A 19,773-nucleotide genomic window follows, 5' to 3' on the forward strand; every position below is an offset into this window, starting at 1 on the left:
GCGGAGGGGCCGGGGCCGGGGCCGGCGCGGAGCCGCCGCTGCTCGCTCAGGTGCGGAGCGGCGGGGCGGGCGGGGCCGGCCCGGGCTCCCGCCCCGCTCCTCCTCCTGCCGTCCCTCCCGGTCCTCCCTCCCACCCTCCGATCCTCCCTCCGGTCCTCTCCCGGTCCTTTCCCCTTCGGCGGCGGGACGAGCCCCGGGCGGGGCCGAGCGGGCGGCGGGGCGGGACCGGGGCCGTCCCGGGCGGCGCTTCCCACCTGCGGCGGGGGCTCCTCGCGGCCCCAGCCCGCTGCTGGCCCTGCGGGGCACTCGGGCATCGCCCGCCGGAGCAGGCTGCGGGGAGCCCCCGCACGTGGGGCTGCTCTGGGGAGCCGCAGCCACTTCCCCAAAGGGCCTGCGCTGCCGGTCAGCAGCCGGCCAACCTGTGCATCCCACCTCCTGCTGTGTGCCAGGGAGCTGGGGGCGGACGGAAAGCCATCCTTAGGGGCTGCCTGGCTCCTTTTCCATCTCCAGAAAAGCCTGTCTATCACCCTCCATCCTCTGGGTGACAGGGAAATGTTCCCGATAGCATGGCACGGCACACCGTGGCTCTCCAGTCACACTGCACACACTGGGGTCACGCAAGCAGCGTATTCCAAGGCAGGCTCCCAGCCATGAGTGCAGACCTCTGTGTGCTCACCGAAATTCAGGCTGACGCCGTCGGGAAGCGGCCACGCTCTGGCAGTCCTGTATCCTTCTGCACCTCCTGCCAAACGGAAATGTTCTGGACACGCTGTTCCCAGGGAAAGCACAGGCACAGCATCTTCCACTGCGGAGGTGTCTGCACTGCCGTGCCTATGGCTGGGCCTCTCTGACGCGGAAGGAAGACTGAGATGCTCCTATAAACACACCAACGCAGGCCAGCACCACGTCCCAGCTATGGCATGGGCTCATTTTCCTCAGAACATGCCCATGGGTCACAGGCAGAGGTCACACACACAGCAAGTGGCACGAGAGACCACGTAAGCTCTTGCTGAAGCAAGGCTGTGCACAAGCCAAGCACCCCCAGTCCCTAATGCACCCGCATCCCAAAACCACCCCAAACCTGGTGCCCACAGCCCTGGGACCAGGCACCCTCCTTAGGGGGACTCCAGCTCCTCCATCCCACTACTGTCTCCCACGGTCACTCTGTGGGGATGGAGCTGCCAGACACGAAGAAAACATCTTGTGTGAGAGAGGAAGCGGCTGTGGCACAGCAGATGGCAGAAGATGCTGACCTCAGGATTCGTGCGGGATGGCGCTGTGCCTCCCTCTCCTCTGGCCTCCCTGGGAAGGGAAGCCTGTGGAGAAGGGGGCAGGGCCGTGTGGGCTCTGCAGCAAGGCTGAGCGGAGCAGAGCAGGAGGGGAAGCAACCAGGGAGGCTGGGAGGAGAAGGACAGCCAACCTTTGGTCAACTGGAGAGCAGTGGGAGGAAAAAGGCATTTCTAAAAGCCTCCCCCAGCAGCCTCTCTCAAGGACAATAGGTCCCTTGAGCATCAGCTCCTTCACTTCTGTTTCCATGGTTCAACTTCCCTGAGGGCAGCTACTCCATCTGTCAGCACAGGCTGTCCTGAGGCTGCCAGACCAGGGCTTCTGGAGCCCCCAGCCTGGCCCAGAGGACAGACCCCCGTGCAGTCATGGTACTGCCAGGGCTGGCAGTGAGACCAGCCCTGAGAGCTGCCACAGCAAACAGTGTCTGTGGAGGCCTTTTCCTAATGATCACTTTCAAAGCCTGGAAAAATGGAAAACAAATCAACCACAGTATTTCAAAATTAAAAGGAAATATTTCATATGTTACTGACATCCCCTGTTGATTTCTTTTCTTTCTAAGGGGAAGAAAGCATTTCTGGTGATATTTAGTTTGGGTTAAAGATGGGGTTAATGTTGTCCTTTGGGGGCACGGAGAGAAAGTGACAGACACTCTGGGTTCAGAGCAGTAATCTCTAGAGTCTGAACATTCCTCCTTCAAGAAAAAAACAAGACGAATCCACAGATTGAGGAGGACAGCAGAGCAAGAAGGTGTGGTTCTGGCTTTTCTGTCTTGCTGATGGAGGCTGGCCCAAACTTTGTTCCAAGCAGGAGGCCCCAGTATCCCCATGCCTGACCCCATTCTGTGTTACTGGGCTTGAGCAAAGCCAGGGCTGCCCGAGGATGCAGGTAGACAATGCTCTTCAAAGTGCTACAAGAAAAACCATCACCATCACCATGGGGAAAAGGGAGTTTAACAGTCTCTAGATAGGAAACGAGCATGTCTGTGCCTGGAGCCGTGAGTGCAAAAACCTGCCCCCTGAAAGCATGTCCTTAGTGCCTCACCTCCCTGTGCTTGTCTGGGCCCCTGCGAGGGCAGAGCCTTGTGCGGGGGCCCTGCAGCAGGGAGACACTGCGGGTCAAACCAGGCCACGGGTGTGGCGGTGGGAGGCTTAAGGCCCGGGATGCCCCCGGCACTGGATGCGGGGAGCCATTCACTGCCATGTCAGGGCGTGCTGAGATCGGCGGGACAGGGACACAGCCCAGGCGGCGGCACATCCTGCCCTTTGGGGACAGCTGGGGTCTCTGGTGACCGTCCTCGCCCGGAGACCGCTCCCGAGGGACGCAGGGGCTGGGGGCGGGTGCCCGGGCGGACCCGGCGGGATGCCCGGCAGCTCTCCCGCCGGGATGCCCGGCAGCTCTCCCGCCGGGATGCCCGGCAGCTCTCCCGGCCGGTGCGGCCCCGTCCCGCTGGCGGGGGCGCAGCTCCCCCGCGCGGCACCGCCCGGCCCGGACACCCTGGCGCTCGGGACTGCGGCTCCTCACAGCTCGTCGCAGTTAAAACGCTTCCTACCCGGGCCAGAGAGCCGTGCTGGCCTGCCCGCCACCCCCCGAGCCTCCTCTAGGAGGGACGAGCCCCAGCGCGCCCGGCCTTTTCCTCGCAGGAGAGATGCTCCAGGGTCTTCTCCATCGCAGTGGCCCCCCACTGGAAGCTCTCCAGTGTCTCTCCTGTTGCTGGGCAGCCCCACGCTGGATGCAGCGCTCCAGGTGTGGGCCGAGCAGCGTTGAGCAGAGGGGAAGGATCCCCCCTGTGACTGCTATCAGCCCTCACCTTATTGCGCCCAGGACACCATTTGCCTTCTTCCCTGCCAAGGTGTGTTCCTGGCTTCCGTTCAGTTTGTTCCCTACCAGCACCCTCAGGGCCTTCTCTGACAGGTTGCTTTCCAGCTGGGTGGCCCAGCACATACTGGTGTGGGGGGCTGTTCCTTCCCTGGTGCAGGACTCTGCCCTTCCCTGTGTTGAACTGCATGAGGTCCCTGTCACCCCATTTTCCCCAGCCTGTCTCCACATGGCAGACCAAGTCTCCAGTTTGTCAGGCACTCCTGCCAGGCCAAAAGGACACACATCAGCTAACTTAGGGTCAAAAGCTGAGAGATCCCTAGCATGACATGGATGGGACACATAATTTTCCTTGTTATCTGGCCCAGAGGTGAGCAAGATGAGCTAGAGGCTGTGGTTGATCCTTGCACGCTCCTGGTACTTGCTGGAGTTCTTCCCAGAATCTCCCTGTGGCCTCAGCTCATATGGGTTTTGGTCCTGTGGCCTTGGGTGTCAGCACCACATCCTGCTGAGAGAGACCAAAGCAGGTGTGGCCTGTATTCCCATGCTGGATTCTGCAAGGCACTGTGAGCTGGTCTCCGTGCCTTCCTGAGGTCACATATAGAGAGAGGCTGCTGGAATATGTCACCGTGTTCCTGGGCTCTACAGCTCCATGCCTGCTGCCAGCAGCAGCCAGAGCTCCTGAAGGCAACACTCCTGCAGCTGCCAAGGGCTGGCGGAGGTAGGCGAGCGTGTGAAGTGAGAGGCGGACTCAGCAGCTGGCACACACCTGGCACAACGTGTGGCTGGGACGGCAGGAGGCCACCCAGCCTGGCAGCAGCCACAGCAAGTGACAGAGCCTCGTGCAACAGCTCCACCACACAGGTTTGCTGCAGGTGCCCAGGGTGAGGGAAGCTCCTTCCTACGCCCATCCGCTGAAGGAGGAAATCCGTCCCATGGAGTGAATTAACCAGGCAGGAAAACTCGTGATGTGACCCTGAGGTGCACAGCAATTTGAGAGGTTTCCCTCCTGACCTCAGCAGTGAGACTTGTGTTTACGTCTGTGTGTCAAATGATACCTGGGAGAGCAGCACATGCTCCGGAAACCATTCCAGGGCTGTCCACAGGAGCGGGAGGCATGACTGCCTCAAGCCTGACCCTTCAGCATTCCTCCGTCAGAATACCTGGGCAGGTAGAGCAGGCCTGTCCAAGCCAGAATAAAAAATGTACTTAAAAATGTGTTCAAAAACCAGTAGTAATGGAACTTTCCAAGAATGGTTTTTGTAATCAGGAGCAGGCCAGGCGAGTTGCACTGTGTCAGATGCATTAGCTGGCTGGGATGAGCCCCAGGCTCCCTGGGCAGGTCTGTTCCACCTGTAAGAGCTTATGAGAGCAGCTTAAAGCTGGGTTTAGGAGAACTTGCACTTAGCTGAGCTGCACAGGCACTGATGACAAAGCTCAGTGACAAAGATCACTGCAGTGTGAGGAAAGCAGGGCTTCATACAGGTTCTGCCTTATAATGACACTATGCTGAAATTCCTGGCTTCCTGTTCCCATTCACCAAACACTGGCAGGTGCTGAGGCCTGACATTTTCCCACCAGTGTCAGAGACTTTTGGGACTCACCTAGGCTTTCCTACACATCAAGAGAGTCTGTCCTGTGCCTGTGCCAGCACTGGTACCTACAGAGTAGGCTGTTCTTCATCCATGGAAACCGCTGCCCCATGGCTACCCCACTCATGGCACAGTCAGGAAAACAGGTCTGGCTATTAGTCCTGGTTTGAACAGCATAGAAAACAACAAAGAAATCCAGTGGGTAATGTAAGGGTGTGTCCATCCCTCTGAGCCCTAACTCATTCCCAGCACCTTCAGGGATGCAGCCATTCCATCCAGCCTCCCTGAGATGCCAGCTGAGTGTACCCATCCCCACTTCACACTGTAATTAATCCTGGCCCCTGTGATCAAGGCAAGGTTCTGCCTTGCTGTGTTTCAAAACACAAATCTTGAGCACAACATCCCGTCCCATCAGGCACGTGCCCTCTCTGCTGTGTGGGGCTCTGCAAGACAGTCCCTGTGTTTTGAGGCCACTTGGCCAACATCAGTGCCCTGCCTCAGCAGCACACTTCCAGCACACCCACACACTGCCAGGCTGCTGCAACAGCACTCAGACACACAGGGATAGGAGCTGCCCCTCCGCTTCTGGCCCGTTTGGGAAGGATCAGCCTGTGCCCCCTGCCCCTCTCGCATCTGCACATCCCACCCTTCAGTGAGAGGCTGTGACAGGAAGGATTCACCAGTGGGAAGTGTCATGCCCAGGCACTGCACGTGTGTGCCCACGCTGCCCTTGGCATGGCGGCTGCACCAGCACCCATCTGCACTTTGGACAAGCTGGCACTGGCACCTCGTCACAAAAAGCAGCACCTCTCATGATGAATTTTCAGCACAAAATGACTGTTTTTTAGACAAAAGCCACGATTTACCATGCTGGTGCAGAAGGATAGCAATGCTCCATGGAGCCCTGACTGGAGCACCTTGCCCACATACCTTCCCCCCTCTCCTGGACCCACTCCATGCTCCCCTGTCTTCATGCTGGCCCAGCTGTGGTCAGAGCAACCCTGCCAAGACAGGGCAGGGGACAAGAAGGGTCCTCAAGGGGAAGCAGGGGCTTGGGGTAGCCATGGAACTGCTCAAGGACAAAGCAAGGAAGCAAAACCTTCTGTTTCAATCTCCCAGACAAAACCCCCATTAGAATTTTCTGGGGAAACCTCCAACTTGGACAAAAGTGAGGCTCTGAGGACTGGTTGGCTCCAGTTCTTTTGGCTCCAGAGAAACCAGCCTGGCTGACCCACATGACTCCCAGCTGTGTTGGCACCCACCTTGGGATGTCCCTCTTGTTATTACCCTTCTCTGCACTCTCCTGAGCTGAACCGTGGACCTGAGAGGTCAGGGGACTCTGCAGGGAGACCCGGGCAGAGCCTGTGCACCCCAGCCAGCCCCTGCAGAGGCTGCTGGGGGTCAACATTCAGCACTGCTGGCAAAGTGAGCATGGGCCAGGTCCAGGACAGCCTGTCCTGCTCCAAGCAGAAGTTTTGAGGTGTCCAGGCCACCGTCCAGGCCACCCACAGCTCACATACCTGTGCTCTGATAAACACTGGGAAAGCCAACCTTTGCCCCACAGCAATCAAATCACTGCTGAACACCTCACTGAGGGTTGCATGGGCAGGGAAAAAAGGTGGGGAGAAAATAGAGATTAGCAAGACCTGATAAAAACATGACCTCTCCCTGACAGAGGCCTGTGTCACAATTGACAGTATTGACAGTTCCCTTGGGAATGAGTGAACTTGATGCTCCTCAGGCATCGAGCTGCGAGTGTCAGCCTGAGCAGCAGCATTCAGGGAAGCTGACTGAACAAGTGTGATATGCTGGGACAGGTTTCTCCAGCAGGCACCATATACCAGCAGCACCTGCTAGTGAGGTGCCCTGAGCAGCACATCTGGAGATGGCACCGGTGCCAGCGCCACCAAACCTGCCCAGTGTCACCTGGGGGTCCTGTTAATGCCCAGAGGAGAGCTCCCAGCATGGTGAAGGGCCTGGAAGTGAAGCCATACGAGGAGCAGGCAGGTCACTTGGCTTTATTAGCCTAGAAAAGAGGAGACTGAGGGGAGACCTCATAGCAGTCTACAGCTTCCTCACAAGGGGAAGCAGAAGGGCAGGCACCAATCTCTTGTCTCTGGTGACCAGCAATAGAACCCGAGGGAACAGCAAGAAGCTGTGTCCAGCGAGGCTTAGGCTAGATGTTAGGAGAAGGTTCTTCATCCAGGGAGCTGTCAAGCATTGGAACAGGCTCCCCAGGGAAGTGGTCATGCCTGCCAGAGTTTCAGAAGCATTTGGACAATGCTCTCAGGCACCTGGTGTGATTCTTGGGGTGTCCTGTGCAGGGCCAGGAGCTGTACTTTGATGATCCTTGTGTGTCCCTTCCAACTCAGGATATTCCATGACTCTATGAAACCTGTTCCAACATGCTCTCTGTTTGCTCAGGGATACCGTGGGCAGATCACTCTACCATGGTCAGTGCCAGACCTCACTGAAGATCCTGGGGGCTTCTGGGGGCCCAAGAGGTGTTTGGGAGGACACCTCCACACCATCAGCTTCTTCCCCAACCACCTTGACTTCATGGTCACCCTTCTCCCCTATATCCTTGCCAACTCCACTGCTCGACACCCCAACATTGTTGTCCTTGAGTTTGGGAAAAGACAGGAGAGCAGAGGCTGGACACAGCTCTCAAACTCCATGGTCAGAGAATGACCATGCTCATGGAGGAGCAACATTTCCTGCAGGAATGTCCTACCCTCGTTGTCCCTCCTCATTAAACACTGTGCCTGGGACACCAGGAGCACCGGAAGGGCTTTGCTGATGATGGAAATGCCAAGGGCCACCACCACATGGGTGGGAGGAAACCACTGGTGCCCGCGAGGCTGAGGTAGCTGCACCCGGCAGAGCTTCCTGCTGGGCTGCCCTGCTGCTGCGTGATTCATTGGCCCCATGCCTGGATTTCAGAAAGGCAAAGGTTCAGTCCCAGCAGGACTTCTTGTCCCCCTGCACGTGGCAGAGGGGTCCCCCAAAGCCCCTCTGTGGGGCAGGGCATGTGCCAGCACACCCACCCCATGCAGAGCGGGAGCTCCATCATGGATGTCCCCATGGCTGAGCGCCCCGGTGCTACACTAACCCCACACACTGTCCCTCTTGGAGACAGCTCACTCTACAGCCCATGCTTGGCTAAGAGGATGGACCTCTTACCTCAGGTGCACAACACCAGCTCATAACACCCCTGGATCCAAAAGCCTCATGGCTCGGGCAGGGAAGGAGAGCAGGAGAACGCAAGGACATGGCCAGCACCATGTGGCCCTACAGGGAACCAAGAGGTGGATTATTAATGCTTTGGCTAGTCCTGCTCCAGGAGGGACATCCTTGAGCAGGGGCCTCCAGAGCCCATGCCACCAACACTGCAGTGAGTCTGTAACAAAGCAGCTGCAGACGTGCCCCACTGCCTGTGTACAGAGCCATGCCCAAGCTGCCAATTGCTCCTGCCATTCCAACTCCTCTGACCTTGATCTGGTGCTCCCAGCCTAAACACAAGGCAATGTGCCTGCTGTGGGCTTCTCTTCCTAACTTCACTGACCCTGACCTCTGCCGCTGCCTAGCAGTGAGCCCAGAGGAGGAGCCATCCAACCCTTCTGTCCTCCAACACCTCTGCCATCACATGGACCACATGGACCACAACATTCTGCCTGCTCCCATCCATGCAGCCCAGACCCAAGTGACAACACATCCCTCTCCAGACAAGAATGCCTATCATGAGCTGGGCACAGCAGGAAGAGCCTGAGTGAGCCCAAGAGCTGCCCAAAGCCAAGGAAGCCGTGACCTGCTGAAAGGTATCCAAGGAATGCAAGGCAGGGATGCGATCCAGCCCTCCAGAACCCCGAGCTGTGGCAGCTGCTGACAGGCAGAGTGTGGGTAGGCAGTGTGAGGATCTGCTTGGCTCTGAGTAGTGCTACTGCATTTCAAGGCCATTAATAAACCCCTGGTACCTGGAGGCCATGCACACACGTCCCAGGACTCCACAGGCTAGCCAGGACAGAGCTGCATCCCTACAGCCTTCACACACTGCTGCTTAGAAGTCACTTATCCAAACCATCTCAGCCAGTTTGGCTTTTCCTGGCTCACCAAAAATGAGCCACCTTCTGCTCAGATGACAAAGACATGAAATATTCCCTCACCTGCCATGTGCTGCCCAGAGGGGTGCCAGCCACAGTGACTCATGGAGCTTCCAAGGGACATAGCTCCACTGAGCCCAGCTGAGCTGACCTAAGCTTCTGCTGAGACAGACAGAAACACGGCAAGTCTGGAGCTGTGCCTCCGTGGTGCACCCTGAGGTCATCTTTGTCCTTAGTAGTTTCTCCTTCACCAAAGAGGGTCCTACATACACGTTCAGCATCTGTGCTGCCTTGCACAGCCTGAGCCCAGGCTGGCTACCCAGCCACACTCCTGTTTGCTGTGCTTGAGGCAGCTTTAAGGGAGATATGAATGCCCAGCGAGCAGCTCAGCTGCTCTGCCTCAAGGTGAATGTCGTCTGCCTGCCCTGTTTTGCCCCTGCTAGCACTCTGGTTTGATACAAATCCTTGCATCTGCAGAGGGTGTCTGGCAGGGCCTTTCCAGGCCCCTCTCACTGAGCATTTTGTTAATTACAGCATCATAGCCTCTCCAAGCTCTGCTCTTACACAGGAGCATCAGCTGATGAGCTTAACAAAGAATTTACCACTCACATTGATTCTTCTCCCTGAATCCATCTGCAGTTCCCTTTGAGAGCTCTCCTCTGGGCACAACTCCTTGTTTTTCAAAGCAACACTGACAATCCTCCCTGACCCTGAGGGTAGTCTTGGCTCTCTTTGGGCTTTCCCATTTCCTTGGCCATGTGGCACACCTCTGACCCCAGCCTCCCACACTGCACCCTTCAGCCTCACTCTCCCTGGGAAGCTGCAGAGTGGGGCAGTGTGTGAGAGCAGCCCTGGGACAGGGCCTGGGAGGGATTGCGGGGTATTCATCCCTGGAGACTTCAGACCTCACCTGGACATAGCCCTGAGCTGCCTGGGTCAGCCTTCAGGCCACCAGCCCCTGGAGTAGGGCTGGCTGGAGGTGCAAGCTCTTCCTCATAGCCAAAAACTTCTCAGGGCTCTACTGTTTGCCCATTCTCAGCAAAACCCACCCAGATCCAGGTCCCTCTTGGCTCTTCCCTGACAGCTAGCCATGCCATGCTGCTGCAACACTCTCAGAGGGGTCAGAGGGGTTTCTGCTCCCCATTTCTCACCCAGCTCTTCAGAGCTACATCTCTCCCTACTCTGGGCAGCTCCCCTCCAAGACTTTCAACATGAAAGTTGCCATCCACTAAGCCTGGATCTCTCCAAACAAGCTGGCTGTATTACATCCACCTGTTTACAGGGACATGCCAGTCCTTGTTGTTATTTTTCATTCCCTTCCCTTCCTGGAGGGGAAAGGGTCACCCAACCATGGGATTTCAGCTGACACACTGATCTCAAGCTTTATCCTCCCTTGGCCAGGGCTCAGCTGCCACCCACCCTCCTGTTATCCATGCCCTACATAGCTGAAAGCCAGCTGAGCTGAAAAGCAGTGGAGAACTCAGGCTGTGTTTGGAGCAAGGCAACGTGTCTGCCCACAAAGGTGAAAAACCAGTGGCTCAGGATGAGGCATGGTCATGAGATATCAGATCACGCAGCTGATTGTGCAGGCTTTCATAGGGCAACCACTCAAGACCTGCCCTGGAGGTTCTCTGGAAAGCTCCATATCCAAGGATCACAAAGAGCAAGCTCCTGTATCAGCAGTGATTCATGGCTTCTGCTGCCAGCTCTTCCCCTATCCCAGCTGGAATTTCTCACCACCCCGCACCACAGGGCTCCTGGCTCAGGGCAGGACCTGTTTTCATTGCACAGAGGAGTCAGGTCTAGCTGAAAGGGATTAGCTGGGGGATTAAGCTCCATGCACAGGTGTCTGCTAGCCAGGAGCAGGGCATGCATGAGGAGCCATCCTTCTCTGCACATCCTCAGCACTGGCCAGGTCTTTTCACAGCCAGCTGGGTGGTGGGCAGCCAAACCAGGGGCACAGCACCCTTGGGAGCAGCCAACAACTGAGCCCTGTCCTCTGGGCAGTCCCTGTTTCAGGGTTCCAGGTCCTACCTATGCCTTCAGGACAAAAGACAAAATGTGGGAGGTGGTTATGGCTCCCATACCACAAAACAGTCCCATCCTTCAGGTGCAAAGACATCCAGCTTCTCACCACAGGGAAGGGAGGGGCAGAAAGTGAGGTTGAGCACAGCCAAGTCTTTTTCTACAGAAAGGCGTGGACAATGATGCCTGGGGTCACAAAAGCAGGCAGGAACCCCTACAGAGGCAGGGACCTGTGACAAGTGCCATGGAACACTGGAGCACCTCCTCCAGCTGAAGAGCATTCCTTAGGAGACACCTGGGCTGGCTGTGGATTTCCGGCTCCATGCAGAACCAAACTCGTGGGAAACCACAAGTGCATCCCATCTTTTCAGGTTGTTCAACTCCCCAGGGCTCAGCTTGTGCTTTAGCACCTTGTCTTCCTTCTTCATGTAACTCTGAACAGGCAGCTGAGCTCAAGGTCTCCAGAGGCCACTTTGCATCCACATCAAGCACAACCACGTGCTGCAGCTGATCCCCCACAACTCCTGAATCCTACATGTGCATCTCCCAGGATGTAACACACATCTCAGAGCACCAGCTGCTATCACAGCTACTGAGGGGAAACTAAACCATGCAGCAGGCTGAGCTCACAGTAGGACAGAAGAACACATCTTTTCTAGCCCTGAGCCATAAATCCTCAAGGAAGAGCTAGAGAGAGCTTTTCAGATGAAGCAGAAACATGTTCATAGCTTTATTGACACCAGTGTCATGGATAAAGACTGGTCACACATCCTCTCCCCTTATCAGACACTGCATGCCCCATAGGCAAAAAGCACTTGTCCCATCCCATCCCCACTTTTCCTGATAAATGTCCAGCTTCATCCTACAGGCACACCTGAGATAAAAACTAAAAGGTCCTACCTCTGGTCATCAACCTCTGCCCATCCTAGAAACTTTCCCCTTTTTTCCAAGCTTTGAGAAAAAAACCCCAACAGAACCACCAAACTCATATACCAGAAAACATTTATTTTTCTTAACTATGCTAGATTATTCAAAGCTATGCCTTCTAGGATCTCCAGACCTCACTGCATTCAAATCCTAAGCCTGGCACAGCTGCAGTGCCAGCACACAGCTGGCACAGGGCACTACAGGTGATCAGCTTGGCCTATTTCCCACTAAGTGGCACTCAGCTCAGAAGCATTGTGTCAGACTCTGTTCCAAGTAACCCTTGCTATTTCATTTATCTCAGCCCAGAGAGAGAATGAGGCTGGGATAAGGAATGACTGAGTGCCTCTGGATTTGGGGTAGGTGGAGGCAGTGAGTGTCACCTACTACATCCCAGGGCACGAGCACAGCAAAGCTCAAGCTGCTCATCCAGAACCAAACAAGACAATGTGCTTCATCACTCTCCAGAACAAGGAGCCAAGCACTGCTGCAGGCTGCTGTGGGGATCAAGTGCCCCAAGCTGAAGAGAACAACCAGCTACTGCCTCCTTCCCTGTGGAGAAGGGAAGGCACTCCACTGGAAATAGAGGGGTTTGGTGCCAGGGTGTTTTAGGACACAGCTGAACAAAGCCAGAGAATCCAGATCTGGTGCTGGGACCAGCTTTATTGCATTTAAATAAACATCCACGCAGGCACAGCCCAATCTGCTTCACATCTCTGAACAGCTACAGCCACAGCTGAGAGAAGCACCACGCCACACTGGCCAGCTCCTCATTCTGTTCTAATGTCAGGCCAAAACCAAGTACATTCCTATCCACACTAGTGATGGGGGCCCAGGTCTTCACACAAGGATGAACTGGCAGGGTCTCCTCAGCCCAAACTCAAGACTGACACACCTCTACTGCTGGTACCACCCCACCGGCAGTATCCCTCTGCTCTGTTCAAAACCAGTGGAGGGTGGGAAGAATTTAGAAAATAAAAGCAAGATTCTTTAAATCGGTATCCCGGCACGCCAACTCCATGAAAAGCCTGGATTCTCCTGGCTGCCAGCTCTGTGCAGGTTTCCTACCCAGACTTGAGCCACTCCTCCTTCTGGGCACCCTGGCAGGAGGCACCAGCCTGGGTATACAGCACAGCCTCCCTCTAATGTCACCTGATCCCTGCCAGCCCCAGGGAAGTGCCCGGGCTCCCTTACTAGGGAGCACTAAACCAGTAATTATATGGCACAGCAGGGTGAGCAAGCACCAGAGACATCTCCCAAGAGCCCAAGGCTGGGAAATAGTCTCAGACGTCCTACAGGGGCTCAGCACACAAAACCACACTGAAGTCTTCAGAAATCACTCACATCTTTCCTTAACTAAAGAAGTAAGCCAGAAAGGTGGTTAACAGCTCTCCTGAGGCAGAGAGGAGACTCCACACTTCCCAGGTACATACAGGTTTATAGCACAAGGCGACAAACCAAACTTCCTTCCAGCCCTCCAAGTCAAAAGTAGACGGACACTGGAGTAAAAACACCACTGCATCAAGGACAAGTCAGTTTCAGTCATTTATTCGTTACAGCACTTGAAGTTACTTGGTGGCAGGTACTTGGTGAGGGTCCCCAGATGAACAACAGGAAGAATGGTTGGTACAATAGTTTGATATAAAAAGAGTTAAATAGATAAAACAACATGGTAACCTCTCACTCTTGCTCCAAACAGAGCAGACTGGCCCTGAGTCCAGGTTAACATCATCCTTTCCAGCCAGTCATGGTTAAAACCCTTAAGTGCCCATACCCAGGGGACAGCAAGGCATCTGTTCTCACAGTTGAGGCAGGTGCGTGCTTCTCATGCCAGCTCTTCAGGAGCTTGGTTTCAGCTGCTGTGCAGACCCCACCTGCCAGTAAGGTTCAATCTTATTGAGCAGGTCTGCACAGCCAGCCCCAGGTTTGGTGAACAAGTTTAAGAGCAGCTCTGCTGAAGGTGAGCCTTCAAGTACGTCAGGATCAGCCACAGGTGGTGTGTTTGAGCCACCTACAAACACCAGCAGAGCCAAGATGCAGGGCAGCACCCCAGACTGCTGCCTTTACTGCACTGAGCCAGATTGAAACCACAGGTTTTGAGGCTGTTCCTGAACCGGGCACAGTTCAGTCATGCTTTTGCAAGACACTGCTTTGCAACTGTGTTAAGACAGACTCTGCCTGCTCAAGGTCTCCAGTTTTATGCCAAAAGAAAAATCCCATAGTAAAAGGTCTAAGTATTTCTCCTCAGTTTTCACACTTCCATTTTCAGGAACTGTTCACCTCCTGACAAGAAGGAAGATTGTGTGTGAAGCCGTGTGCCTGCAGAACAGCTGGCAACACAAGTAGCACCAGAATGAAGAAATCCTGTATTACTGATACAACACTCTCACCCCCCTGAGACTGGCTTTACTTAATCTAAGAGATCACGGTATTTCTCTAGAGTCTGCTCCTCCAGTTCCAACAGCTTCTGGTAAAACTTCTCAGCAGTGTCTTCATCCACATCCATCTGGAAGACAAGGAGAACAACACTGTGAGACCATCACCATGGTGGCAGCCAGTGCAGACACTGAGGACAGCTCTGGGGATAAGCAGGGTGCATTTCCAGACCTTCCACCTTCACAAAGAGCCAGCTAAAGACATCTGTCAGCAGGGCATAAACCAGAACATATTTTGGGGAAGCATCGTTACACACTTAACCTGTTCTAATCATCATTTCCATTATCTTCCAGACTCCAGCCTAAGCCAGGAGTTACTCTAGGAAACACTGCAGATAACCCCATGTCCCTCCCTGCTGCTCAGCATTCAGCAAGCACCTTGCTTCCACAGGACACCCTCGGCACCAACCCTCCCATGCAAAGCAGATGGCAGACCCCCAGCCAAGTCCCTGCAGCAGGAAGCTCCCTCTCCATTTACCTTTCGAGGCTCCACGTAGCATTTCCCCAGTCCAGAAGTGCAGCTGTGGTACTTGGCGAGAGAATCCAGGTATTCCGGCTTCTGTTTGAACAGCCACACCTGGCAAGAGCAGCACAAAGATGTTCTCCTCTGACCGAGATCTTTCCCCAAAATCATTTATTTTGTGGGTACTGGATGAAGGTCATAGAGCACCACATGGCAGATCAGCCCTGGGGACAGCTGGTGCCCCACACTCACTGCTGTATGGTATTTGGGGGTCAAATACAGCACTCACCCACCAGCCTTGCTGAGAGGCTCTTTGCTCAAGCCACAAGACCCCAGAAGAGCTACCCAGAAGGAAGGAATATTAAAATCAGGTTGTGAACTACTTACGTGAGCTTCTGCTCCATTATAAGGTGTCAGAGTATAAGTTTTGGCAAAAAATCGGATCTGAGGGGAAAAGAAGGACATGACAGAACCTGTACTGTGGCCCAAGGTTTGTTGGCAAGCCCTGAGCAGCCCAAACACTCCAGATAATCTACCAGAGGTAAAAATGCTTCTCAAAGTGGGCAATAGGTAACACTGCACACTGAGTAAAGCATCCCTTTATCACCACAAACTGCTCTCTGGAGCCGCCCAGCAAGTGTCACTCCCCGCTCCCACACAGAGCTCACCCCAAGGCAGGAGCCAACAGGCCACACACACCTTGCAGGTGCCTCTTCTGGAATGGTCTCAAGTGCAGGAATGGCAGGAGGGAGAGGGGATCTGCAGGACTGCCAGCTTTGAGGACAACTGAGAAGGCATTGCCTCTCTGCTGCCGGGAGAAATGTGATCCATCAGGATCAGCTGCTGCAACTGGGGGCAGCTAAAGATGCAGCAAGAGCATCAAGGCTCAGAGCATGCAGCCTTCAGGGACAGAACTGCAGTGAACCTGAAAGCTGAAGGCCGGAGGAAGAAAGACAAGGAAACTTTTGGGGAAGCAGGGGGAGAGGTAATAGAGAGCAGGAGGCATTGCTTTCCATAGGGTTGGAAAGAAAAATGCAACACTGCCTTCTAGAGGAATAGAAAGAACAAGACTGAAAAACAAGCTGTTCTAGAAATGAACAGCATTTCAAAGCACAGGGGCCAAGCTGGGGCCAAGTCCTGAGCTCTGCTGCCAGCAAAATAGTGATGTTTCACAAGCCCAAGCAGAACTGGCAAACCTTCCAAGGGGAGCCTTGACAAATACTGCTGTGCCTGAAGGGCTGAACCCTGCCCCTGTGCACAGTGTCCAACCTCCAAACTCAGCTTGGAAATCAGGGCCCCAGGATGAGAAAGGGAACGTTTGCAGAGGGTCCAGCCTGCCCAGCGCAACAGAAGGAAGAACTCTGTATCAGCACAGGCAGCAAGCAGCCAGAAGTGTGCTTGTACATCACTTGCAGTGAAGTGTGTCACAGCCCAGAACCAGGCAGGACATCCACTTACCAACCACATGATGGGCATGAGGAGCTTCCACAGAAAAACAGGCAGAATTCTGTAGGTCATGTTGGACATAACAAGCCCCGGACAAACAACACTGGAATACAGACCCTGCAGAGAGAAAACCAAGTCAGTGTGCAATTACACCACAGTTAAGAGAATGGGTCACACGCCTTCCCTCCCAGTACTCCTCAGCAAGAGAGGGTGTGTATAGACATCAGACAGTAATACTCCACTAAGTACCAGGGCAGACAGCAATTAGATGTAGTGATTTTTAAGAGGTTCAAATTGGAAACATTTGTATTAAATCCATGCCCATTATAAACTCACAGGATAGAAAACGCAGCCTCCTGGTGCAATCTCCATGCAGCTCAGCACCCACAGCAGATATCCCACAAATTACAGCCCTCTCAGACCAAAGGCTACCTCTTCTTTGGAGATAAGAGCTCAGCCTTTTAGGACTAAGGCATTTTCTCTTAAGTGTTTGAGAACAGCACAACCGCTACTGCTGGACCAGGGCTGCAGCTGCCAACAAAATCCATCAATCCCCAGGAGAGGAAGGGCACCTCAGTGTGACAAACCTGAGCAGCAGCACAGAGCCATCAGCAGAGCCTGCACCTCCAGTGCTTGCAGGCAGCACTGGGAGTGTAAAAAGCAGATCTTTGCTCTTTTAACACCAATTCTTTGGTCTAAAGAGACAGAACTTGCAAAGTAGGGACCGTGCCTAAAATCTCCTGCTTTGGGAAGTTTTTCTGGCAAGAACTCCAAAATCTGGCAATCTCTCCGGCAGATTCTCCACCCCCTACACCACCAGTTCAACCTCAGCCACGTTCAGCTCTTACCTGTGCACTAAGGAACGCAGCAGATTGCTATGAGTGAATGAATGCAACTAGGTAACAACACTGTAATGATAATTACAAACAGTAGCAGCTCGTTAGGTTTCTTCAGAAACACAAACCCCATCATCACCTGAGTATTAAATTTCCTGTTCAGAACCACACTTGTCAGGTCAGTAGCATATTTAGAGGAACTGTATGATTCCTGCCCCTTGGCATGCTGATAGTCAGAGAGGCTGAAGGCAGACTCCCTGGCATTGCTGGAGGAGGTCCAGATGAGTCGTGAGGGCTTCTCGTTACCGCAGAGCAGAGACTGAAGCTGACGAACCTGAAAAAGAGTTGTTAACTTATTTAACACATCAATTTCCCAGTCTTAGGGCATAACTTGACAGTATTTACAGGCTTCTCTCAGCTGTCTTGGCCAGCTTTTCCTAGACTAGCCAAAAGCAGACACTTGTACAAGCAGCTGTCATTCTCTTGGACAGCTCAGTTGAGCACCTCAGAATTTAATACAACCAAGCCTTAGTATTTGTCCTGGATGGAGAACTACATATGATTTACCTCGATCTGCTGCTGGCTCACTAGAGTAACCTCAAAATTAAATCAACTCTTGCAACGAAAGTCACCATTTATTGCTATTTAAACGAATGTCAAGGCCTTTATCTGTCATTCTTTATCTGTCAGGCTGCAGCATCTAAACCTGTGAGAACTGATTCATCTGTACTGCCCAGACCCATCCCTACCCACATCAAACATCAAAGGGTTCAATCTCCATACAAAGCCTCACCAGGATAAAGTGTCCAAAGAGGTTGGTAGCAAACACCTCCTGAAGTCCATCTCCATTCAGCCTGTCCGTCTGGGTCATGATGCCTTCTGCAGTGGTCAGCATGTGAAGCACCTTCCTAGAAGCCAAGGACAGGAGTTAGTGAAAGACACTGCCAGGAGAAATCTACCACTCCCCCACTTCAGCCCTTTGGAAACACCCCCCACCTCACAGGCTCCACACAGATTCACCTTCAAGGAAAACATCAAACCATGAAAAAAAAGATGGGAAAAGTTTACAGACTATCCCAGGTCCTTTATTTGCAAGTGTCTCAATATTGACTAGACCAGAGAAGACTTGTCCCTTCCTTCACTCTCCCATGGTAAAGTACCGTTAAAAACATCTCTTTCCTTCATTTCACGCTCAGATAACTTAAGCTCCAGCATGGAACTAAGCCCTCTGGCCATACCTAATGCAGGCAAGGAAACCAGTCTGGCATCAGTGCTCAACACCCCAACAGTTCTATTAGACTTGACACAAGTCACTGTGCTCCCCAGCTCAGCCTCCCCGTGTTGCTGATCCAAAAAGCTGATGTTTATACCAACACCATCAGCTTCACAAGATACTGTGATCCACAGCTATTAAAAACTACAAAAACCTACACTGGCATGAGAACAACAGTAAGGAGACCCAGTATGACTAAACTTCAACACAGCAGCATTTCTCACGCAGTGCCGGGGCTGCAGGCTTTGGGTGGCCTCTTGCCCTCCCCTTGCACACAGCAGGCCTCACCTGGGATCAGAAGAGGCACTGGGTGCCTTGGACCATCCCAGCACGGCACTCAGTCGCCAAACCCACCCCACAAAAGACCATGCATCCCACAGGGACGTGCTCTACGTCACACCAGGAAGAGAGATAGGCTCTTCAGCACCGGACCCAAGGGCACGTCTTGACGATGCCAGCACCCCGAGCTTCCCACAAAAGGGGAGCTGGAACCCCCGGCAACATCTCCTACCCGGTGAGGAGACCATGCCAGAGAGCCTTGAAGTTCACGTGCGGGTTGGGCATGATCCCAGCGTTGAGGTAGACAAAATCCAGGCGCTGAAACCTGTGTGGAGAAGAGCAGAGGAGTCGGGGTTGGAGGGGGGACAGGGGCGTCCAGCGGGGCGGAGCGCGGGCAGGGGGGTGTCTGATGGGGCGGAGATCCCATACCTGCAGCGGAGCTCACGGGCGGCCCGCAGGATGGAGGCCAGGCTGCCCAGGTCCACTTCCACGGTGGAGACCTGGGCGGCGGGGTGGGTGGCCAGGATGAGATCCCGCGTGGCTTCGCTCTTCTGCACGTTGCGGCAGGCGATGCAGAGGTGGATGCGGCCATCCTCCTCCAGCAGCCGCTGGCACAGCGCGAGCCCCACGCCGCTGCAAAGGGACGGTGTCAGAGAGAGCCCTGCCCAGGCCAGCCCGCCCCTCCCAGCTTCCCGGCCCCCGGTGTCCGGCGGTCCGGCCGGTCCCGGCACTCACCCGCTGGCACCGGTCACCAGCACCACCCGCTCCATGACTGCCCCGCGCCCGCCGCCCCCCGCGCTATAAGGGCTGCGCGCGCCCGGGCCCCGCCCCGCCCCGCCCAGCAGCCAATGGGAGCGCAGCAGGGGGGCGGGGCCCGCACCGCCGGTGGCGTGATGGTGAGCCGAGCGCGGGGGGCGGGGCTACACCGGCACGCGCCCCAGGCCACGCCTCCCGCGCGTGCGGGACACGCCCCGGCCCAACGGCCGCGCCCACAGCGCGGTGGCCACGCCCACTCCGCGCAGCCCCGCCCACTCCGCTCGGGTCTGCCTGCTGCCTTGCCTTGCTTTCCTTTTCCTTTTCCTTTTCCTTTTCCCCTTCCCCTTCCCGGCCAAGAGGAGCCCGTTGTGTCCCTCACTGCCGCTCCGCTCAGCCCCCCAGCCCTTGCCCCACAGGAACGTTTTGCAGCCCAGAGGAAATGCCCACCAGGGCCCCGTTTCCCGGCGCCGCCGTGGCAGGGAGGTCTGGGCGCGCAGGGCGCTCCGGGACACCTCAGGTAGAGCCGTGCTTCTGCAGGGTCC

The 19,773-nt window shown here is 54.9% G+C and overlaps 1 protein-coding gene across 1 annotated transcript; it reads right to left on the minus strand.

The window, feature by feature from the left end:
- Window positions 1–13,275: 13,275 nt before the first annotated feature.
- Window positions 13,276–19,289, minus strand: HSD17B7 (hydroxysteroid 17-beta dehydrogenase 7). Its single transcript, XM_039556310.1, has 9 exons — window positions 19,211–19,289; window positions 18,905–19,108; window positions 18,708–18,800; window positions 17,717–17,831; window positions 17,063–17,257; window positions 16,100–16,204; window positions 15,029–15,085; window positions 14,657–14,755; window positions 13,276–14,249 (listed from the first exon to the last, which is right to left on the minus strand). Exons 1-9 carry the CDS (start codon window positions 19,243–19,245, stop codon window positions 14,154–14,156), a joined length of 999 nt encoding a protein of 332 aa, XP_039412244.1. The 5' UTR covers window positions 19,246–19,289; the 3' UTR covers window positions 13,276–14,153.
- Between the last annotated feature and the right edge of the window lie 484 nt (window positions 19,290–19,773).

Source organism: Corvus cornix, chromosome 8, assembly GCF_000738735.6.
Source record: "Corvus cornix cornix isolate S_Up_H32 chromosome 8, ASM73873v5, whole genome shotgun sequence".
Lineage (NCBI taxonomy): Eukaryota > Metazoa > Chordata > Aves > Passeriformes > Corvidae > Corvus > Corvus cornix.